General features: G+C 40.2%; 1 protein-coding gene across 6 annotated transcripts; it reads left to right on the forward strand.

The window, feature by feature from the left end:
- Positions 1-1,064: 1,064 nt before the first annotated feature.
- On the forward strand, positions 1,065-24,308 carry SLC39A6 (solute carrier family 39 member 6). 6 transcript variants are annotated; one of them, XM_074823975.1, is made up of 11 exons: positions 1,065-1,129; positions 2,301-3,056; positions 4,332-4,512; positions 4,774-4,943; positions 6,198-6,410; positions 8,007-8,076; positions 9,384-9,761; positions 15,273-15,380; positions 16,829-16,909; positions 18,916-19,106; positions 19,878-24,308. In XM_074823975.1, the coding sequence occupies exons 2-11, from the start codon at positions 2,328-2,330 to the stop codon at positions 20,028-20,030; spliced, it is 2,274 nt and encodes a 757-aa protein (XP_074680076.1). In that variant the 5' UTR covers positions 1,065-1,129; positions 2,301-2,327; the 3' UTR covers positions 20,031-24,308. The 6 variants fall into 6 exon arrangements, with proteins under 6 accessions (XP_074680076.1, XP_074680107.1, XP_074680118.1 ...); XM_074823985.1 differs by having other exon boundaries at positions 1,099-1,230; XM_074823995.1 differs by lacking the exon at positions 1,065-1,129 and adding an exon at positions 1,750-1,854.
- Positions 24,309-24,612: the final 304 nt, after the last annotated feature.

Below are 24,612 nucleotides of genomic sequence, written 5' to 3' on the forward strand. Positions count from 1 at the left end.
AAATAAAACTCTGGAAGTGGTGGGGGAAGAAAGAATAAATGCAAGAGAGGCTATGCCTGGGACATACATTGGTCATGGGGTAATGGGAAGTTAAGAAAAGTGGTACAGCAAAGCAACATTTGAAAACTACAGTATGCCTATTCAGAAGAAAGCAACACTTTTCAGCAAGTTTCAAGCCTTTGTCCCAGGTGATCTCAGTCCTTTCTAATTGTCTCTTTGTCCACTTGTGCACAGTGCTCACTGCAATACCCTAGTAGATGTCATCAAAAAATGACATCGCTTGCCATTTACCCACACCCCTTGTTTACAACCAGTCAGTCCACTTCCAGTCCTTGCTTGCCCACACATGTACCCTTTCCAGGCCTGGGAGTCCTCGTACAAAATCCTTTCCAAGACTCCAAGGGATGCTACCACGCCCAGCACGATCACCTGAACCATAGCTGCAAGCCCAGAATGACTGGTGCTCTCGAGAGCGTTGCTCTGATTCCCATCTACGGTTGATTTTAAGTCCCGTGGGAGTATTTTACACCTCCCAAGGAACCCCCATCTTCCTAACAACACTAAATCCAAAATGCCTGTATTTTCAGAAATAAGGAACCCCTCGGGATTCAGCCATCCTCCTGGGCCATCACCTCCCTAATGCCGACTCTCACCCACTATGCCCTTCCCCAGCTGACACGGTTCCTCCCGGGCCCTCCCGAGCTCTCCAGGCCGAGGGCCTCCCCCGCAGCCGGGCCGGGCCGGGCCGGGCCGGGCCGGGCCGGGCGGCCCCTACAGATCCCCGGGACGCCGAGGCAGCGCCCACCGCCCGCTCCCGCAGGACGCCCGCCCCGTGAGGGGCGGCGGCACACTGGGGGGGGGGGAGGCGGGGGGGCCTTCCCTAGCCACCGCCCTCACAGGCGCCGGCGGCGGCTGCACCAGCCTCGAAGCCGCGCGCCGCCGCCGCCGCCACGCGCTCCGCCGTCCCCACGTGACGCCCGCCGCGCTTCCCCGTTGGCCGCCGGAGAGACGCGTAACGGCCGCCGCACCCGGAAAAGGAAAGGAAGGGGGCGGGGAGCGGCCGGCGGGCGCGCGTGGGCAGCGGCGGCAGGGTTCGGCGGCGGGGCGGCCCGGCCCGGCGGCGGGCGAGGTAACACCCCACCTTCCCCCCTCTCCTCCTCCCCCGCGGCGGCGGGCAGGTCGCGGGGCCGGCAGCTGCGGAGCGGGCCGAGCCGCTGGAACCGCCGCCGGGTGAGGCGGGGCTGGGCTGGGCCGGGCGCTGCCTCGCTCCGGGGCTGCGCTCCTCCCCGCCCCCGGCGTGCGCTGGCAGCCCGCGGGGAGCGGTTACACGCGGCCCGGGGAGCGGCGGCGCCGCCCCTCCCGGCCTGTGCCTGCTGGGGGCCGCGGGCCGGGCCGTGGGGAGCGCCTCGGCGGCCGTGGAGAGCGCGGATCTCCGGGGGCGCCGCCTCCTCCCCGCCCGCTGTACCGTTTGCAGCGGGGACCGTGAGCACTGGTGCTGCTGCGGGTGCCGGCGGCGGTGCTGGGCTCCCAGGGCTGAAGAGAATCTTAGTGAGAGCTGCGAAGTTCTCCGCGTTGCGTTGCGTTCCCTGCGCCTCCCTGGAAAAGGGCTGAGGCGGCCCTCTGACATCGTTCTGCACGCGGCCTAAACATTAGTTAATTCCCAGCCTTGCTAGAGTACCTTATGGAGTATTTATGGTCCACAGCAGTGGTCTGCCTGCCGAGTGAGAGGAGCTGGTACGCCAGCAGTGTTAAAACGCAGACAGAATGTGACAGCATCTAAAACATTTTTTTGTGGAGTGCTGAAAACTCAGCCCGCTGGCTTGCCAAGAGCTCTGGCAAATCCAGCGATGGAAGGTTAGGAATTATGATTTTTAAGCAGGAACGTATAATTTATACTACTTATTCCGTGCTAAGAGTGAAATTGTAAGGCTTCTTTTAAGTGTAAGAAAAAGCCTAACCTAGACCTCAGTTGGCACACCTTTGAGGATGGGCTTATTGTTTAGCTTGTGTTAGAAAACTGACCTCAGGCCAAGCTAAACAAAGGTAAGCTTACACCTGGGGGGTGTTTATGTCCAGCGACCTCCCTGTGGTATGCAGCTTCATCTGTTGCCTGAGGCCACGCATCTGGGAAAAATCCTGAATGTGTAAGAAATTTAAATGGCTCTTTACTGCATCCATACTTTGAGCAGGGTTTGTTTTGGTTTCTTGTGCGTTCTTTTGTTTAAGCAAATTAATGAACATCTATTATAGAGGAAGATGTGATCAGTTTTATGCAAACTGTTAAAATTTTCTTTTTCTAGATTTTTCACTGCTAGAAAGAAATTGTGATGGAGGCTACAGTGCCGGTCACTCTCCTTGTATCGTTTTCCATACTACTGTGTGAAAGTTATCATGGAGTGGAGACAGCTACTGTTGTGCATACATCGGAGAGAACTTTTCCAGAAAAGGTAGCTGGTGTTAATATTGACTTGGCAGTATTAATACAGAGGTTTCACCTTCAAGAACTTTTTCATCGTTACGGAGAAAACAACTCTCTGTCGATTGAAGGGTTTAGAAAACTGCTCCAGAACATAGGTATAGATAAAATTAAAAGGATTAAAATAGATCATGACCATGATCATGATCACGACCATGATCATCACCTTCATCATAATCACATTTCACTGAGTAAAAACTCAGAGAAGACTGTTTGTCCAAACCATGAATCCGATGCTAACAAAGACCACAGAAACAGTCACTCAAAGGAACCTCATAAAGTGGAGAATGTAGAACATCAGCAGAACTTTGTACGCAGCAAGAACACCATTAATGAAATAACAGCATCTATCATCACTGCTCCCACAGATGGCCACTCTGAATTACGGAATGTGCAACCCGGGGAAGTCAAGCTGGTTGCTCGTTTAGGTCTGACCAGCTCTAATGCTGTTAATGCCACAGGTGGCAGCAACGCAAGCTGGCTTGCTAACAGCAAAGCAAATGAATCTCATGCTTCCCCAAAGGAATCGGAAAGAGGAAGTTACCTGTATTCTAAACTGAAAAACCAAAATACCCAAGAGGTGAGACTGATTCTGTTGTATTCTTGGGAATCCAGATCCACCAGGAATGTTGTTATGGCTTATTTGTTAGGTGCTTATCATTTAACTGGGTACAAGCTTTGTGGTGTAACAATACTCATAGCAAAACACACACAAACAACTTTCCTTGAAACTTAACATTTTGAAGGAATGTCCTGTTATGTTCACAAGCTCAGGAAAACATATGCAATCTAGTTATTCTTAATTTTTCCTAAAGAGAAAGATGTACTTATATTAAGTATAAACGTATGTTTGATTCTGTATATTTATTATTTATATAGTCTTTTAAAATATTACTAAAAATGAAAAACACTTAGCATTTAAAACTTGCTGTTCTGCCTTAAAGCCAGAATCTGTCTTGTGTGCCTAATAATGTGGTGAAAGTAAAAAAAAAAATCTAGTTAAATACTGTCATTCTTATCAAAGCTATCTCAAGTGTTAAATAATCCTATGGCAGATAGTGTAGAACTGCAGGGAAGTAACTGGCACCTTCTTCCTTCAACCCCCTCCCTCCCCATCTTCTTTAAGATTGTATGTAGAGACCAACTGTGAAAAAGATTGCTGCAAAATGTTATCTATTACTTTAAAATAGTAACAATTAGTGCTGACAAAGTCTATAGTTGTGTTGTAGATGAAATTTTCTCATGCAGCTTCTCCATTAAAGGCCTTAAAGCAGGTGTCTCTCTGCAGTCTTAATGTACAGAGCCATGCCAGGTAATTCAGAGTGGGTGTTGTGTACTGATTGTAGGTGCTGAATTCACAAGTTGCTACTCTGTTCTGCACAGTCAGAGCAGAAATACTACTGCTGTTTAAACCCAGCAAAACTGTAGGTTGTACAGTGGGGAACTCTTCACTGGAGGAAGTGTATGCGGAACACCTTCTGGGCAAGACTTTCCACAGTAATCACTTCTATAAAAAAAATTTAACCTTGTTACTACTTCCTTATATGGCATCTAAAACTGAGTGAAAAGTGCTTGGCTGCTTCTATTTGCACAGCAAAGCACGTGACCCCCTTGTGCTGAGAATGCGTGATAATTATGCATCATCTAGCCAGACTCCCAGACTAGCTTTCTGGACCAGAAGGGAGGTGGAGGTACAGTTCTTACTAAATTGGTTTGTTACCCATTTTTAATTACTGTTGATAGAACTTTTCATGTGGTGCAACTGCATTTCAACTGAAGTGGGATGTGCAGTCCTCTTCAGATTTATCAGGTATTTTGGTTCTGGTTAATCTTTAATGCATGTGTCTTTTCACAGTGCTCCAGTGCATCAAAACTGATGCAGTCCCATGGAATAGGCACTCAGGTGTTGTTGACTGCTACAGAATTCAGTTACCTCTGTCCAGCTCTTATTAATCAGATCGATGGTAAATACTGCATAGTCCATGCAACTAGTGAAAAAGCTGAAACTCCTCCAAAAAGTTACTCTCTGCAAATAGGTAGGTTTTTTTTTAACAGGAATAAAAGCTTATTGGAAACCCGTGTATGTTGGTTATAAATTTGAGAAAGCTGAGAGAAGTTTGTAGTTTTCTTTTGGTACTTGACCATGTCTAGAGAGAAGTCTTTATTGCATACCATTTGTTAACATCTAATTAATCAAATGATCAGGAGTGTTTGATAACAGGAATGTTAAACAAACAAAATCTCATACAACTGTTACTTATTGTTGTTACTTTTCTCTTTTTTTTTTTTTTAACCAGCTTGGATCGGTGGCTTTATATCCATCTCTGTCATCAGTTTTCTTTCCTTATTGGGTGTTATATTGGTACCGCTTATGAATCGTGTATTTTTCAAATTTCTTCTAAGTTTTCTTGTGGCATTGGCTGTGGGGACTTTGAGTGGAGATGCTTTCTTACATCTCCTTCCACATGTAAGTATTAATTACTGTTTCATTCATTATCTCAAAGCAGAGAATTTGACATCTGTCTGTACTTCTTAGTGATAATTTTAATCCCTACTAAGACCTATTTGGTGAGTCATTTCTCAGCCTTGTAAGGTAGTTTCTTTGATGGAAAGGTCTCCCATTTGGAACTGTTTGTGTCATTCATTTCACAGTCCTTACAGTGAACTTCACGCTATTATCTCTCAATCTATTCCCTGTTCTTAATCATATATACTGTCAAATCACCCAGCGTTCCTTGCATGCAAGAATTTTGCATAAATGTTTTTAGTCACTTACTGCAATGCTGTCTCTTTATTTTCTTTTTCCAGTTTAATGAACTTTATAGATAGTGGAAATCACTCACTGTACACTTTAAATGTGGAGTAGATAATCCGCTATTTTCTGTTATCAGCCATTTATGTTAATTGCTTATCCATTTTAACTTTTATCGGAATCAAACATTTCAGAGGTACTGGGAAAACATTACTTGGTAGACTTTAGAGTTACATATTGCTGTTATGTAATATGGACAATGAAATTGGAATATGATTGCTAAATTTCTACCTTTCTTGAAGCTCTTAAATGGACATTCCTCCATCCTGCTCCCCCCGCCCCCCAAAGATAACTTGTTCCATCTTTCAGATAAGATGGATAAAAAGGACTGCAGATGCTGTGGTGGTTTCTGATTCCTGCCTGTAATTCATTAGGTGGTGGTTCTTCCTTTCAGTTAATTTTGTTTGCTTTGTGAGGTTATGTAAATCTAAACATGTGAATGAGATGTCCTAGAAGTTTTTTGGTTCGGAATGTATCAATAGCCAGTGAGGAGGGGAAGAATTTCAGATGGAAATTACTACTAAATTCCTTGCATAAAAAGGCGTTTGATGCCTATGAGCAATCTTAGATGAGAAAGTAATTGGTGTGCTGGCTGTGACTACCACTTAAAATGAAGTTTCCTTGACAGTGTCAGGAATTTCTGTGGGGGCAGTTGCACATCTTGTATTGAGCAGTATACATGTAGCTTCAGTGAGAGGGTAAATACCAAGGTCTACTCTCAATCCTTGCAATGTTTCTTCCTATCAAAAGATTTCTTTAACTGTTGAAGTTTGTATCCAGATCTTTTACCCCATGAAAATTGTCAAGTCTGGACTCCAGACTTGAGGAAAAGAATGTGAAGAATACTTTCTATGTTTCTTATCCATTCTTTTGAGTATAATGACTTTCCCCATTTGGTTCTCCCTTTAGTCTCATGGAAACCATCACCATCACCACGAAAAACCTCTGCTTGAACAAAACAAAGGCTCTACGTTCAAACATCTTGTTTTTCAAAGTACAGAGGAGAGTGCTTACTTGGATTCTACATGGAAGGGACTTACAGCACTTGGAGGCTTATATTTCATGTTTCTAGTGGAGCATTTGATCACTTTAATAAAGCAGTTTAAAGACAAAAAGAAAAAGGTAGAGAAACTATTATTTTGAAGCTATATTGTATTGCATGACCATTTTGTGAATACACTTATAAAAACTTTTGAGTATCATATATCTGTCTGAATTTAATAGTGATTGGCTTGATTAATGTTATAACTTCATTTATAGAAGTGATGCATATACTTTTAAACTACATGGTAACTTATACTTTTAAACTACATGATAACTCTTTTGTGTGGTCCTGTTATGGAAGAGCTCTGAACGGTTTCCTTAACCAGACACATAGTACAGGCTTGACACTATAGTGAATTGTTTAATAAGCACCAATCCAATTGCACGCTTTGTTTTAGAGTGATTTAAGAAGTTACTGTTCACTGTTGACTTCCTTCTAACATCTCAAGGCGATTATATAACTATCTGAACTGTTATTATTATTAATTCTCATACTGGATGAAATAAGATGGCCTCATACAGTTATTGTACTCCTGTTGAGGGGGGTGCTTACACAAAATGGTAAGGGTGGCAGTAAGTGCTTACATAAATAAGCATCCAGCTACACTAGAAAGTGACTTCATCAGATAGTGTTCTGTTTGGAACTACAGTCTGCCAAGCCCCTTGTTTCTTCCCCTTCTCTCCCCCCAAAAAGAAGAGCAATACAGCTTTCAGATTACTCTGCTGTTTATGTGGAAGGTAAATAATAACTGAATTTTGGCAGGTCATAAATGTTGGTAACTCACCAATTATTGGTGGCTGAGTTCTTTAAAGACTAGTGTAGCCAGGAGTAAACGATGTAAAAGTTGACTCAGTAAAAAAGATACAGTGAAAGCTGGCGATATCCTAAGCTTTGCTTGAATGTTAGTAAACTACTAATTACTTGGCCTAGAAATCAGTTACCTAGAAGCTACCACAATGACTGATAATCTCTGTTTAGTTTTATTGTTAAATTGGTCATTAAGGCAGCAGGCTCAGAGCAGATGCCATGTAAGCTCTTTAATTTGCGTCATGGGAGGTTGTGTTGGTGTGGCTTATACTGAAGCTAAACTAACTGCAAGCAACAGGATTGCTTTCTCCATCTCTAACTTATTTGCCAGGAGAGGACATGAAGAGTTCCAAGCAAAGCAGGTATTTTCTATGTCCTCTCAGCCACTGGGAATAGATTTCCTGTTAGACTAGTTATGCTGTTGTAGATACCAAGTCACTGATCATAAATTGTTGTGATACAGACATGAGTGAGCAATGATTACAGATTTTTGGTTTTGCTTCGGTACACTAGAAAACATATACTGACATTACAATGGAAAGGAATTAGTGGAATAACTTCTATTCAGTATTTCATATGTTTTGCTTCTCAGATAAACCCCTCTGCTTTTCCGCATGCAAAAATGAGGGATATTTACGCATGTGGGTTGTTGTTGGGTTTTTTCCTCCTGTGGAGCCTGAGGAACCTTTGTTGTTTTACTGTACTTAGCCAAGTTTCTAATGTTCCTCTTCTTCACTCTTTATATGGCTTCCATGTTGTCCTCTTTCTGTGGAGGCTGCATAAATATTGTGAATATAATGTTGCTCATGTATATCCTGAAAAATAAGTAAAATATTCATAACTGCAGTATTTTCTTTTGGAATAAGAAAAAAAATGAAGATGATGGAGAAAGTAAGAAGTTTTCAGCAAATGAAGAAAAGTTAGATACAGATGATCGTAAGTCTCAGTAATATTGCACAGTTGTTATTTTGTGGCAGTACTGTTTAAAAAACACCTGATTGATGGCAGCTCATAGATCTGTTTCTTGCTGTAGGTTGGATCTCTGCCTACTTGAATTCTTTTCAAAACAAAACCTGTCTGTGCATGGATATGTAGAGGACTAGCTTTACTGGTCTGTGCTTTCCTTTAAAAAGGATCGATGGGTTGGAAGTAGTAAATTCACAGTTTTGAAACATTAAGCTGTTAATTCTGGATTTAACAGCAGAAGTTGAAGTCACTTGGTGAAGCTCTTCTGGCTATGCCTGTTGCAAATACAGCTGTACCTACTGGCTTCTACACTTCTCTTTAGACTATTAGATCTTAAGTGCATGATCCGTTATTTAGATTTCTGTATATCTTAAGTCTGGATTTTGTTAGTTTGAGTATGTATTTATTTATAAGGTTGATAATCTAAAGTCCTAGAGTCTACTTGAGGTATTTGGTCTGCAAATGACGATGTGTCCCCAAGATCATGCTGTAAGCCAAAACACACCTCACTAGACACTGTTAGTCCTTGTAGCTAAAAAAGGCATTCAGTTTCTCAGAATAATTTTATAACTAATGAAAGAGTTGTTGGTAATGCAGGAAAAAAAAGTGTATTTTTTTGGAAGAATTTAGCAAGTTTTAGGAGTTAAAATAACTAACCTTAGTGTGCCACTAATGTTTATATGGGGATGCTTCATGGTCTATGTTGATGACTTTATTTTTGACTGTTTATTTTTCAGGTGTTCAAACTTAAGGTCCTGTATTTATATGAAATACAGGAGTTTCCAAAATTATCTGTAGCATAATCCTCTTCTACATTCTTATTCTTCATCCCTAAGAGGAATAAATGGCATATGCTATCCAGACACTTCGTCTTTCTGAAACAATTGAACTAACAGCCTTCATGCTGTGAAACTGGGACACAGAACTTTGTGCTGTTGTGTGTAAATTGCACCAGGTCTTAGATTAAAAGCTTTTTTTACCTTTTAGGAGGCATTTGTGGCCATAACGTAGGGGCTGCTTCAGTAGGAGGGGGTAGAACCTAAAAGTATGTCTTATTTTGAACTATTGGGAAAAATCTTGGAAATCTGATTAAAGAAGAATAAGTTGTGGAAACCCTTGGGGGAAAAGCTTCTAGTACAAAAAACTGGTGTATCAGTCTCAACTTCGACTTACTAGTTTCCTCCTTACTGCATCACTTATTCAACTTGTTTATTGTATCTTTGCTTCCTAGGTGATTTAAAAAATGTATAACATTATACTCTGGGTTTTTATAACAGGGCCTGAGGGCTATCTGGGGACAGACTCTCAAGATCCATCACCCTTCCTTTCTCAGCAGCCAATTGTACAAGAAGAAGAAGAAGTAATGATAGCTCATTCTCGTCAAGAGGAGGTTGACAATGAATATGTGTCCAGGGGCTGTAGAAACAAATGTCATTCTCACTTACATGATACACTAGGACAGACAGATCATCTCAGTCATCATCACCATGACTACCATCATATTCTGCATCACCATCATCACCAGAACCATCATCCCCACAGTCACAGTCAGCGCTACTCACGTGAAGAACTGAAGGATGCGGGGATAGCAACTCTGGCATGGATGGTGATTATGGGAGACGGACTACACAATTTTAGTGATGGCCTAGCAATTGGTAAGTGCTGGCTTGGACACTGCACCTTTGTTGTATGTGAGGACAGCAAAGTTTTCTTGCTGTCATTTATCTCTATTAGGAACATAACTAATAAGTGGAGGATCTCTGAAGCCTAAACTCTTATCTGGTAGCAGCTTCGAATGAATAAGAAAAATCAGTTTAACAACCTGGATATCAGTGACAAATGAAACGGAAGTTATGTCCTTACAACTGTGTTTCTTTAGGAAATCTGTAAACTTTGCTTTATTTCCTTCTTTCAGCAAAGTTAAAGCTAACATTTTTCAAAACTAAAGCTAGGCTTATAAAACAATATTTAGGACTTAGAGCTGTCTTAGTTCGTCAATGCCTGCAAGTGCCCAGCAATTTTTAAAAACTTTTTTTAAGACAAGCTTGTCTTTTTGATCACATAAATTAACTGTCTTTCCACTTGAGTCAGGCCACTAGTATCATTGGCTTCTTTATTTCTTTTTCCCTTCCATCTTTACTTGTTACAGCAAGGTCAGGTTCTGTACTTTGCACATCTGGCTTTGCCTGTACTGGTTACGAATCATGTGTAAGTTTCCCCAGAGCGCTGGTGAGTAAGGAGATGGGGTCGTGGTTTCAGTCTGCTTTAGCCTGAAGATTATCCAAATGAATTCAGCAACATATATATGTGTGATTTTTTTTTTTTTTGATTTTTTTTGTGCTGTGGGAGGTAGGCATACATTCATTTTTACTGTAAAATGAATTTGGTCCAAGGCATTGTGTTCTCTAAGGTGCTTTTACAATTCCTGCACAGCAGTCCTATCACATCCGGATTCTCAGATCTTACTGTCTGCTAAAGAGTGACACTGCAGTTCTTCCTAGTGTTTGTACTAACCTTCCAGAGAAGGTCTGTGCTGCTTTTTGTATCATAGGAATGTGAGAGTAGGGGAATAATTAATAGGACATCAGTTAGCTATTACCTGTCAGAAATAGAATTCACGGAGAAGATACCAGTAAAGCCACTGTATGTTGCCTTTGTGCAGGTTTTTGGATTGAGTGTCTCTATCAAGTGTAGCATACTTAGATTCCTTCGGATGCTCAGTGTGCTGTACTCAGTCTGAAAACAGGCTCAGTCTCTCTTCTTGGAAAAGTACTTAAAAATATTTTCTTAAACACTAGTCATACTCTACTCAATCTTATTCTTAAAGTTGAGCGTAATAGTCCATTTTTTAAAATTTAAACAGATATAGACAGTTAATTTACACATAAACAGAACACTTACCTTGTTCATGTCCCTATTTTTCCCTTACATGTTGTAGTTGTTCAGTCTTTTTTTGACAATGCTTCAGTGAAAATACTTCTTTGTCACAAAAATAACAGATTGAATATTATATTTTGGACTTCTGGCTGAGAGATCAGGTTTGGGAACTCCTTCATTTTTTTCTAGAAGGAGAGCTAGACCACAGGTATTTTAAATTTAAAACGTTAAAGTAAGCTAGAAAAAGTGAAGTCAAACCAGTAATCTTCAGTTCTTATGCTAGTCTTTTGGAATCTTGACTTTAGTATTTAAGACTTATCTTTACAGGTATTGGATTAATTTTCAGCTTGTATAGCATATGGGGTCAATTCAGCAGTATCAGTCTTTCTGTAAATTTTACTGTAGAAACAAGTTCATTCTTGTTTGAGGAGAAAAACCAATAATTATTTTATCACAGCAGTATTTGCAGTTGTTCAGATTCAGTCAATTCAAAGTATAATGTGAAAAGAGACTTTCTGATTTAATATCATTTTTGATGAAAGTTGAAGCGTGGAGCAGATCAGTAGTGAAAACGTGATTGCAAGAGGAGGATTTGCATACAAATGACACACAGAATCAATTACCTCTTAGCATTAGGAAGACTTGGGAAAGAGCTATGACTTCATAGTTATGAAAGGAAAAGTGTGAGGAAGGTTAATAAAGGCTTATTGAACAAGTGAGAGCAATAGCATTTAGAAGTCCTGCTGTGTAGCAATGGAAATGTGACTTTCCTTCAGTTCTGGATGTGCTTAAAGTATTATGGAAAGACATCGTTTTGGTGATGTGAAAATGCCAGTACTACTTGTATAGTATTTTACCTGTATTTAAATGAAGATGTGACTGCTTCTGTAAGGTAACTTTAGCCAGAGTAACCCTTCACTTAAGTTCATTCATTTCATGGCATTTGTTATGAATAACTCCCATCAGTTACTTTTTTTACTCAAATGTGATGTGCTAATTATGTAGGAATTAGATTTAAAAGTGCTTATTTTTCTGTTAAAGTATGGAACAGTTGCATCTGACGAATTTGTACAGAATGATCTTCTGTGATTTGAACTTTTCTGTGTAGCTTCAACTAAATAACTAAAATGCCAAACACTATTTTTACACTAATCTTGCATATATTTTTTTTCTTTCGTTCTTTTTTGAGAGAAGTAATATCTTAAAGTATATTTTAAGATACCATGACACTATTAAATCAACCTATCTAGAGGGGGTAATACCAGATATATTAATGTAGTCTTCAATTAGTTACTGTTTCAAGACATCTTTTAGCAGTGAAAAATAAAATATAGATATTCCTGTTATTTAAGCTTGTACTCTGGTTGCTATGTATCTGTACAGTATACAGCCATATCTGCCACCTAGGTACTTTGCAAAGCAGTTAGGTTTTGTTTGACTTGCCTGTGTGGTCCCAAAATTAGATTTACTGGATTCTTACATTTTTAGTTTTTCTCTAATAAGTGGTAAGACTGGGAAAACATTGTATAGAGATAGTAATATAGAGGAACCTGTAGATTATTTAGGATGCAGGCATGGGAGAAGGTAATTTACCTTTTTCCTTCCTCTCTTTTTTTTTTTTCTAGTCTTCTCAAACTGAAGCCTGACTGAATGCTGATGAATTGTCCTGTCTTAGTAGCAGATGACTGTAGCTGTCCTGTCTGTCTCAAAATCTGACTCCAAAACTATAAAGCAATGTTTGGAGGTGGGGGAAACAGACTGATACCTAGAAAAGATTGATAGTGTCTACTAATAACCTTTTGCTAGTCAAGCAGCACTAACTCCAGTCACTTACCTGTTAATTAGTGTGTAGACTACTATGACTAAGTGTTTTAGAGTGAAGTGGAAAATACTCCTGCTGGGAGGGGCTCAAGTCAAAAAAGCTTTTGTCTTGCATGCTGTGCACCTTTGAATTGGACTTCATGAATAGTCTAGAAATGGGTGACCTCTAGAGGTCATCTAGTCAAAGCCTCTGCTTGAAACAGCTCTTGGGAACACTAGGTTGGGTTAGTCGTGGCTTTGCACAGCCAAGCCTTGAAAACCTTCACAGGTGGGGAGATTCTGCCACATCTGTGGCTGACCTCTACTAGGTTGCACTACTGTCTCATAATAAGGGAAGTTTTATCTGTGTCCAGCCCAAAGCTTCCAAATTTTGATTTGCAGCTTCTCCCCTTGTTGTGTCATCTGTCCTGACCTCTGATCATCTTGTCAGCCTCTGTTAAAGAGTATTCATATCCACCTTGAACTGGGACACCCCAAAGTGGACAGAGAATCCAGGAACAGCCTCACCAGTGCATAGCAGAGAAGTATATGAACTTGGTATACTGGCCTTGCTTCTTCTAAGACTATGCAGTTTGTGGTTCACTGTACTTTCAATGAGAGCACGCTGTTGGCTTGTATTCCACTTGTCCATCATAATCCTCACATCCTTTTTAGGAAGGCTGCTATTTCAGCCAGCCAGTTCCTACCTTGTACTAATGCATGAGGTTTTTCTCTCCCGTGTGCAGAACTTCCCACTTTTCCTCTTCAAACGTAGTAAGATTTCTGTTGGCCTAGTCTTCAAGTTTACCATGGTCTGTCTTGTCTAAAGCTCTAGTGCTTGATGCGTCAACTCGGCCCTTACTTATTTCCCCCTGCCCCTCAACTTTTGTCATCTGCAGATTTGCTGATGGTGCAGTCGGTTTTATCCAGATCATTAGTGAAGATATGGAGGAAAATGAGTCGCAGTATTTGTCCTGGTGAACTCTTATTTGTTAGTAGCCAGCCATCAAGCCCTGTTAGCCCAGCAGTCCAGCCAGTGTGCAATCATCTAACTGTCAAGCTTGTATTTCCTCTGCTCACAGATGAGACTGCTGTAGGAGATAGTGTCAGAAATCCTACTAAAGTCAAGTTCTGTTATATTCACTGCTGTTGCCGTCTCTATAGTCAGTAATTTCCTCAAGCTGGGTCAAGCATTTTGGAGAGGGATTTGAAGAGGATATTTAACATTATCTTTCCAGGAACTGAGGTGAGGCTGACTGTTCCCTGAATCCTGTTCTTTGCTTTAAAGATGGGAATAATGTTATCCTTTTCCTGGAGTTCCACTGGGGCCTTCTATAGCTATGGTTTCCCACAGATGATAGACTGCAGCCTTGCAGTCTCATCAGTCAGTTCTGTCTGCGCCCTTGGGTGAGTCCCATCCCAGGATGCATCTGAGCGTTTCCAGCTTTTCCTAAGCATCTCCGAAACTGTTTCTTTTCTGCTGTTCACTGTCCCTTTCTTTCTGGAACGGTGCTGGGATCAGGCTTTGTGAAGATTGAGATGAAGGTGGTGCTGGTGCTTCAGCCTTTTTTTATGTCTACTGCTTGGTTCCTTTCCCCATACATCAACAGACCCAAATTTTTCCTGAACATTTTTCCTCAACTAGCATTCCTGTAGAACTGTTTCTTGTTATCTTTGGTGTCTTATTAGTCTTGGCTCCAGCTGGGCTTTGGTCTTCCTCCTTTTTATTCCACTGCTTTTATCTTCCTTGTTGCCAGTCTTTGTTTCTATTTCCTGTGTGCCTCCTTTTTGAGCCTTAATTCATTAGGACACACTCTGCTTAGCTGGCATGTCTTCTGTTGGAAGTCCTAGTGTTCTCGCACAAACAGGGTAGTTCATTTGTGCACTCTGTTAAACATGCTTTACAAATCAGCCACCTCTTTTGGGCACTTTGTCCCCTTTGACTGATTCTCAGGGTATTTTACCCTGCAATTCCTTAAGTTAGTCTGCTTCATTAAAATCTAGTCTTAATTTTGCTGCTTCCTTTCCCAGCCTCCTTCTGTATCCTCAACTCAATTACCTCATGCTCACTGGAGCTAAGATGCCATTTTTTGCTGTAATTGCCATCAGTTCTTCCTTCTTTTGAGCAGTGGATCATAGAATTCTAATCCTGGCTGGCTCTTCTATCATTTGTATCGGGAAACCATTGCCCACACAATTAAGAAACATCCTGGATTGTGTGCCCAGTGCTGTTACCTTCACAGCTGAAAACACTCATGTGAATAGTGATGTCTTGTGTGGTTGTTCAGGGGTAGCCTTATCCCCCACCTTTTCTTGGTTAGGTGGTTTGTAACAATGTTCCTTGTGTTACTCTGATCCTGACCACGAGACTCAATAGGCACAAGGAACTGCGTTCATATGTAGTTTTATACTGGAGCTCTTTGCAGTCAAGGAACTCCTTTATGTAGATAGCCCAAAACAAAATGTGACTTGTATTCTGTCTTTTCTAGGCAGTCTGTACCTATCCATGATGGGCCAAACGAGCTTTTCTGATGTCTCCACAGCATCATCAGGGCAGGCTCTGGACAAGCAATGGACTGCTCTGGGCAGTAGTTCTGGTCAGCAGATCTGCCTCTGCCCTCTATCCTGCATGGGAGGGTATCTCCTATTGCTAAAAACCTTTCCTTTCTTTTTGTATTGCTGGCCCTAATCTGATGTGCTGAAGGAACATTCTGGGCTAGGCAGAAATCATTTATCCTCTCACTGCTGTCGGGGTCATGACCATGTTCTTTAGATTAGTAGCTGCAAGTGGAGTTGGAGGGTTCTTCCTGCTGTCAGGCTTCACTATTTCAAATTTTACCCGTCTGGGAATTCTTGTTTCCTGTTCCAGTGTTACTTTTGGTGCTGCCTTCCTCTTTAGTCTGAAGGGGCTTGGGCTTTTGCCTCTGTAGAACCTCTTCTGAAGACCCTCTCAATCCCTTGTTCATTATCCCCCGTCCAGAGATGCCTGCTCACTACTTTTTGCATCTCCTTCACTGGGTGCCACAGCACGCATCCCAGAGGTAAAGCTGCTGTTGTCACTGTAGGGAGGAGCATCAGTCATTCCTTGCAGCTGAAGACGTGGATAGCAGTGTCCCCCCTCAGAAGTTACATCTGGGTAGAGGCTGCTGGAGTACTGGGGGTGGCAACCCCAGCAGAGAGAGGGGGTTCTCTCCTGTGGTCTCATAGCCATTGTAGCTCTGCCTCTGTGAGCAGTACTCCTGGGTCCCTTCACATGCCAGCTACTGTGACATGGCCTCGTGCCTCTTGGACACCTTATTGACAGCACCTTGTTTGCTGGCACGCTCCTGCTCGCAGCTGAAGAGGAAGCTGGATGTGGTTCTGCTGCACCCCTCGGTGAGACTCCCCAGGCAGGCGGGGACCTCCCGTGCTGTGAGAGAGCTGTCGTTCAGCTCTTCAGCCCTGCTGCATGCTGCTTCCTCCTGAGCTGCTGTCAAATAAGAAAAATAGCAAGAATAGGAGTGGAGAAAAACAAGAAAGATGAGGACTGTTGAACTAGTTTAAGGGGTTTTTGTGGGTTTTTTTCTCCACTTAAAGTATGATAGTTCACTTCGTGAATTCTAGGCTGCTTGCACATATCTTTCACTGCTGGTTTCATGTGACTATATAGCTTCTTTTACTGTTGAACTGGCTTCTCTTTTTCCAGTGCCTGGCTCTCAGACAGTTGAGCTGCTTTCTTCCCTTTGTATCTTTAAAAAAATGTCTCTTCTAACAGTATTTCCATTTATTGCTTTTTTTGTTGTTGTTGAAAGGTATTGGGCTTAGTTCAGAAATAAGATAGTGAAGTTTGGTTTGCTTTAACTGGGGGATTTTATGTTGCTTCTGATTTTGGAATTTATGAATCATAAACAACAACTGTTCAGTTAAAGTTTAAATGCTTCCACAAGCATAAGAAAAATTTGAGTGAAACTAATGTGTCCTAATCTGATACAAGCATATGCAACAATGCTTCTGCACTTGATGTCTGAATATGAAGTAATGTTGTTTTTTTCCTGTGTTTTCATAGGAGCAGCCTTTACTGAAGGGTTATCTAGTGGTTTAAGCACTTCTGTGGCTGTATTTTGCCATGAATTACCTCATGAGCTAGGTAAGACTCCAGTATTTCCATATGCTGCAGGTGTAGGTACTTACAGGTGCACTTCAGAGAATTATAAGTGATTTTCTTTATTCTGTGGCACAGTAAAACTTGATCAGAAAACTTAATCTGTGTCAGATTATCTGCTTAATACTTTTAATTATTTAAAGACTTATTTCTTAATTGAATTAATCTTCATTTTAAAAATCTAAATATTTCAGCTACTTTATGTAAAACTCAATGTTTCTTGCAGTTACTTATAACTTGTTCTGTATAGTACAGTTGTTCTTATTCTCCTTAGCAACATAAATTATGAATTGCAGGAGAATGCATGTTAGAATCTGCTTTTCTCACATCTCTGTTTAATTTTATTCTTGTGTTTGTGCTGTTAAAAGGAAGGTCACAATTCATTGAACTCCTTCTGCATAGCATTTGCCGCTATTTCATTAAGTCTTGCAAAGAACTACTGTAGCTCTAAATTAAACTTGGAACTATTTAGAAATCTTTCCTAGAAATAGTTTGTCTTTCAAGCTCAAGTGATTTAAATTCATGACCTTAACTTCTCATGGGAATGCACACATCTTATGTTGTGAGTTTCGTATTTGGCCCTTTTCGCAGAGCAGCTCGTGAGAACAGGATGTAGCTGCTTACTTTAACTTGGAACAAAGCTGATCTTTTCAATTGTCGAATCATCTTGAATGTGCAACTGGTATTTCTTTCTTAGCTGTCATGGCCACAGTCATACTTGGTATATAGAATGAAGAAAGAACAGTTTGCTTGAATTTTTTTAAGGTTTTCATTCCCTAGAAAGTAGAACGTTTGATTTCGTTTAATGGAACTTCTAAACCACTTTGTGTATGCATTGAACTATTTATTAAACAGTCTGATATATTTGTCTGTCTGAACAATAATGTCATACAGAAATACATTACCCTGGAGAAAACATACCTGGTTTCATGACATAGGAGGAATTGAGTCTTGTTCATCTTAATATAAATTCTACAGGAATTGTGGAACTTGAATTAATTATATGTACTAAATGTCGTTAGTACAAATATACAAAATTAATGTTATGAATCTCAATTTTAGAGTCAAATGTTTTGTTAGTTTTGGAAGCAAGAAAAATCTTTCAAAATTTAAATCATACTTTTTTAATCAGCACAAAACTTGACAAGAGATACCTTCATTAACAGAGGACACAAAGTGGCATAGGAATATTGAAACAAATGGGACTAGCTGAAGCTAGCTGGGGATAAAATTGGATCCTTCTTCTGTTAATGCTAAACAATGTTTGTAACATACCAGTTCATCTTAATTGCAATATCTTGTGGGAAAAGCTGTTGTAACAAATTACTCAGCTGTGAAGATTGCTTTCATTTACTTTTAACTGGAGATAACTTATGTTTTTATATAGAATCCATTTTATTTCCAAATAATAAGCTTATATTATTTTACTCTATTTTAGATCTAATTTGTATAAACAAAAAAAAATTCTATTCTGAATTATGGAAAACCTGTTCCTGGCTGGTAGTCTGCCATTCCTTCAAGTAAAAATAAAATGTTATGGATTGTTTACAGAAGTTAATAAAGAAATTATTCCTAAATTTATGAAACAGTTAGACTTAAAGTACAAAGAGCATTTACAGGATAATAAATAGAATCATCACCACTGCTTTATGCAGTCAAGTGGGAATATTTTATTTTAGAAACTTCTTTAGAATGCACATGCAGATCAGGTACCACAGTATTTTACAGTGTTGGTTTAAATGCAAACTACACTAAAAGCTGCTTCTTCCAACTTATAATTTTAAGGTTATAAACTTACCATGTTTGCTGCTGTGTTGTTCTTCGTGTGCGCTTTTTAATTTTCTGTCCCCCAATGATTTCTGATTGTATGAAGGAAAATATAAGGCAGACAGCAGCATAAAAATAGTTTGCTAATCTTGTAAGGAAGAAAACTCATGAATACTGCAATAGTTACCTGAAGATGAAAACTTTCTTTTTTTTCCGTGTTGTAGGAGATTTTGCCGTACTTCTAAAAGCTGGTATGACTGTCAAGCAAGCCGTGCTTTATAATGCTCTGTCAGCTATGCTGGCCTATCTTGGAATGGCGACTGGGATTCTTATTGGTCATTATGCAGACAATGTTTCAATGTGGATATTTGCACTTACTGCTGGCTTGTTCATGTATGTGGCTCTTGTGGATATGGTAAGTGGCTAGACCTACTTGAATTTTATATAATATAGTTTAAGAATTAATGCTAATTATACTTTTGATTTCAAAATAAATTCTTCCATCTTTTCTCCCTCAGTTAACTTTTTCTGTGCTTTAAGGTGCTGATGAGTATGCGGTGTACCTGCTCAGTTAAATGTTCAGGAAGATTGCTTTTATTTAGATTACTGTAGGAACAGAGATTTTTCTCCCTTAGTTGTTAAACAGAGGCAGTTAACAGCAGAAGTAGAGTAAAAAATTTGCTTCTGACAGAGGCTAGTATGGCAGGTAGCCAGTAAGACTGCAAGTTGCACACTACTGGCACCAAAAAAATGTGCTTCAGCTTTTGCATTAAATCATTACTGCTGCTTGGGATAAAGACAGAATTGTATTAAAACCTGTATTGTACCTCAGAAGTATGTTTGTACAGAAGTACGAAGTATTTGGTGGATGTTTGTGAAAGCTTAACTATCTTAATAAAATTCTTGGTGTCGCTTGATTAAATAAGTTGGTAAATAATCATATCCTGAGTAAATGGCTGGCTTAAGACATCAGCATAATTATCATTAAAACAGTGATTAGAACGCTACACACTGTCTCTAAATATGAAAATAGACTGATAATGTTCATGTTGAGTGACACCTAATTCGGTATTAATGCAGTCAACAGGGAAGACCAGAGGAGTAAGACTCTGCTGCCTCATGTTTGAAGAACGGGGGTTGAAGTGGCTGTTTATTTTGAAGCCATTTAACTTTCTTGTTTGTTTAGGTGCCTGAAATGCTCCACAATGATGCCAGTGATCATGGATGTAGCCGCTGGGGATACTTCCTGTTACAGAACGCTGGGATTCTCTTGGGTTTTGGGATAATGCTGCTTATCTCCGTATTTGAACATAAGATTGTATTCAGCATAAACCTGTAATCCTGGTTGCCAGGAAGAGAGCTTGGTGTTAAATTATAAGTGGTAGGTTTTTTCTATTAAATTCCGTAATGGAGAGGTACGTTTGATATAGACTAGATATTTTATTGGTGTGCTTTGTTGTGTTCCTCCCTCCCCTCTCTCCCTTGATAGAAATGAACACTGTAAATTGGGCTTTTTTGTTTAGGATTTAGCATTGCATACGGTACTGTGGAAAGTTGTACTTAGTAAAACATGGTGAAAGTGCCAAATCTATTAAAGGAGTGTTGTTTGGGGGGTTAGGGTTGTTTTTTAGTAAGTTTATTTACTGTATGTAATTATATGTAACTTTTTTTACTTCAATGGTTTTGCTGGTTTAAAGAAATAAAAGGACAGTGGTTTTTATTTTAGTACAATCAAAATCAGTGGATACAAAGCAGAGTGAGCAGTGTAAAACCAGAAAAAGATAATAGGTAGCATGTGTTTATATTGGTAGAAACTCATCTTCTGCATCCACCTACTTTACATAGTGGCAGATCAGTCCATACTTTTTGCAGTGAGTCTTGTTTCAATAGCCTGTGGATTTTTTTGTCTTATTCCAGTTGGTTTCTACTCCAAACAAATTCTTGTGAAATCTTGTTTTAAATGTTTGCACCAAATGTTTTACTTGTTTCATCCCTTCTGATGCGAGTTGCTCTTCACAGATTTCTCAAATGAGCAACAGAAGTATAGCTATTAGATTGTAAAAGCATAGCTCTAGCTCTAATATATGTGAATTCCATCAAAAAGACTTTTAATGTAGTGCTATATCCCACTTACGCTGCCTGAAATGGAAAAGGTGTATTAAAGTCTGCTTGCTATGAAGGGGAGGAGTGCTACAGGCTGAGACAGTAATTTACTACAAAAGCTTCCTTAAGTAAAGTGTTGATTTACTTTGGGAAATGAGCTGAGTGGGAGAGCTGACTACTTCTAGTTCAGTGTGATTGCACACAAACCTGTGCTTGCAAAACAGTTACATTCTTTGCATCAGCTAAAGCTGAGAAATCCAAAATAGCAAGATTTCTTTGACAGCATATATGGGGAAGCAGCATGTTAAGGATAACTGTAAGTGTACACGTAAGTATGTAGTTTGAGCTTACAGTTTTAATATTTTAACCACCCTGAAACTAACTGAAGGAAGGAGAAGGATGAAAAAGATAATGGCAAAATAAATAAACTTTGCATTTGCAAGGAAGGTGAACATTAGGCACTTCTGTATAAATGAGTAAGTAACAGAATTATGCTATATTAACTAGCTAGCTTTAAAAATTCCAGAAATATAACAATTAGAACTTATTAACGATTCAGATTTACCACTGTTTCAAATCATCAGCTGAATAAAAAGCTTGAAGAGGAAAAGAGGAAGTGTTTGATAATACTATGTCTGACAGGTTAAAACAGTCTGGCATATCTTTGTCATACGATGAAAGCCAAAACTACTCTGTCACCTCAGAAATAGATGTTTGGAATGAATTGAGAGGTTTTGGAGTTTGTTTTACTAGTTAAGAAATGGGAATTGCAGGACTTCCTGCAGCCAGTGGAATATTAGCTTTGCCTCTTCCTTCAGTCTTCCCTCAGGTTAACAAGATCGAGATTTAATCTTCTGCCCATAGTGATGAAGTCCTGTTCCTTGTCTCCTTTGAAGTCAGGGGCTAGAGAAAGGCATACTTCCTTCAGCTCTGCTAATGCATCCTGAGGGGAGCACTACACTGTGGTAGGGTGTTAGCAGCTCCCCCAGATCTGCACATGTTCATACATGTATCTCTTTGCTTGGTGAGCGATTGTTTGGAGAGAACATGAAGCTTTTGGAAGCACTCACTTTTCTTCCCCCTGCAACTTAACTTTCCATCACTAGAAGCTACTCTGGGTGCTGGGCTTTCACCTCTAACAAGAACATGGACAAAATATAGGTGCATTCCCTCCCTTAATCAAGCACTTTACATTTTGTGTGTCTTTTATTCTATGTTATTGCATTTTGGTTAAGCCTCTGGACTTTTTGTTAGAAGCACACCTCTGAACAGAAGAGTCATGTATGTCATGGTACTGTAGCAGTCTGCTACATTTTTATAGCATCTCCTTGATCATCCATCCTGTGCTCTTTTTTATTATAGCAATCATATTAAAGTGTTCCCAAGGTTGTATTAGTAGTATTTGTAAGTACGATGAAAAAGGGATACATATCTACCACTTGCTTCTGTATCTTCCATGCTCTTGAAGTGTTTGCTTATTTGAACTCTTTGAAGAGAGAGTAACTTATATTCTTTCAGTGTAAACTCTTATGATACTTCTGCCCTTACCTGTGCTATGTTCCTTGCTTGACTTTGTTGTAGCTAAACTTTGCCTAAACCTGATCTTCATCTTTCCTTTGCTACCTAGAGTGCTTGAATACTTTGGCTCATGGAAGGCTGTTTTGTTTCTGGCATGTGCACATCACTGCTTTCTTCTTTAGCAAAACAAATAAGTTCAAAACAGCTGTGCTGATACATATGCACTAAACCTGTCAAAACAGAATTTTCCATGCCTTGACTACTGCATTTTCCTATACTGACTTGGCAGTCCTACCTCATTCCAGATCTCCCAAAATGTGGCTGCTTTTCCTCTGGAGGTCTCTTCCTGATTGCAGTTGAATGTGCCACCCTTTGGAGTGATGTGATTTGACCCTGACCTGTTTAAATGAGTCTCACCTTTGCTAGGGGTGATGGTGCTGGTCACCATTGGAGCTGCTGTTCATGCTCCTGTCCTGCTCCTCACAAGCAAGACTAATTCCTGGGCAAAAAATTCAGTAAGACTTCTCCCCTCCTTCCCTCCAAACCTCCCATCACAGCTCTGTTCTGCTGAAATGCAGTGTCTGAGGTGCAACCTCACTGCATCCTAATGGCTTTTGTAGGGCTTGGGCACAGTGTTTACCAGTGGTCTGGTAAACCACCCTGAACTCAGTGTGCTTCAGCCCACATGTCTCTTGCCTTCTGTCTTGCACCCTCAGCTGTTACAGAAATGGGACATGCTCCATCACTTTGGTCCATCACTTGGATGAGCTCGGTTGACTTTGAATTTTTTACTAGTGGTTTCTGTTAGCCTACAACCGTAATAGCTGCTTGTTCAGCTGGGCTTCTCTTATCTGTGTGCTGGAGATGACATAGGAAGTAAGCATGTAGCCTAGTGTTGCCCAAGAGATTTTAAGATCTATGACTAAATTGTGGAGATAAATCTATACATGTCAGTCAGTGTTTCCAGTGGGTTCTTGGCTGGCTTTTAATGCGATCAACTGATATTAAAATATCTGCATATCAAAACACATTGCTAATGTAACAACATGAAAAATAAATTGCCTTTAGAATGTGGGCAGAAATGGCTTGGTAAGCTAGGCAGAAGCATGTCCTGCCCATTCAGTGTTCTTTAATCTTTGTGAAATGTCCATGATGGACAGCTGTCTAAACTAGTAATTCAGAAGACTATAGACTGAAACCTGCTGTAGGTTTGTACCAGCAAGATGACAAAAGTTTGTGTGTGTTTGTTTGGTTTTTTTTCCCCCTTGGTCAGCCTTATAAGGTAGAATCTGCATCTATTGCAGTGTACTTGCATTGAAAATCCTCATGGTTTGACAAACTGATGGGGCAGAGCCTATAAGCAGCATTTTATTTTTATGCATGTATTTTTCTGCAGTAACATGCCTGGCTATTCCAGCTGATAAATGGAAGTGTCTCTGTTTTGTGTATTTTATATGCTGTTACAGCTGCCTTATTTACTGTCTGTGCTAGATGCAGGTAAACAGAATAGGCAAACAAAGCTGGAATCAAAGGGGGTTTTTTTGGTAACATGTTCTTCTGAGTTTTGGCACGTAACTGTACAGAAAAAGTATGTGTAGTTACTGTGTGCAGTGAGAGTCAAAACAAAGGTGTGGAAGGTCTCACCTGCCCAGCCGGTGGGGTTCAGGTGCCAGTACAGTTTCTCTGCTCCTTTGGGGCCAGGGCATACAGAGGGATGCCAGATGTGGTGTGGGAGCACAGCTTGATTATATTGATGTAAAATACAGTCAAGGCTAAAATGGGATTCACGGTGGCTCTACTGCTGCCTGAACTGAGAGACCAGCATAATGGAAATATCTGTGGGAAAAACTGGGTCATTCTGTTTGCCACAAGCAAGAAACAAAAAGATGTTTTCATGAAATGTGTGTTTATTTAAAATACTTTTTTGGTGCATATGTGATCACTATAGCTATTACTGTATTACTTTGTGCTAGAGAAAATAAACCACTGAACCAAATGCTGTTATTTTGAGTGTTTCCTTGCTTATGTACTTATGGCCAGTTACATCTTTTATTTACCTTTTCAGGGAAAAATAATAATTGAATATGTAAAATTATATTTCCTTATGACTTGTAAAAACAACTGCCTTCTACGGGAGGTGGGGTGGGGGCTTGATTTTGCTGTAGAATTGCTCTTGCCTTCTTGGTGCCTCCTCTCTCCCTCCCTCCTGGTCCCAGTGCTACCTAAAATAAAGATTAGTTCAGAGAGAAGACAATGCTTTATTCTGCACAGGGTGCTAGGCCCAAAGCACACCACACAAA

The sequence above is a fragment of the Strix aluco genome, chromosome 1, assembly GCF_031877795.1.
Source record: "Strix aluco isolate bStrAlu1 chromosome 1, bStrAlu1.hap1, whole genome shotgun sequence".
Classification (NCBI taxonomy): Eukaryota; Metazoa; Chordata; class Aves; order Strigiformes; family Strigidae; genus Strix; species Strix aluco.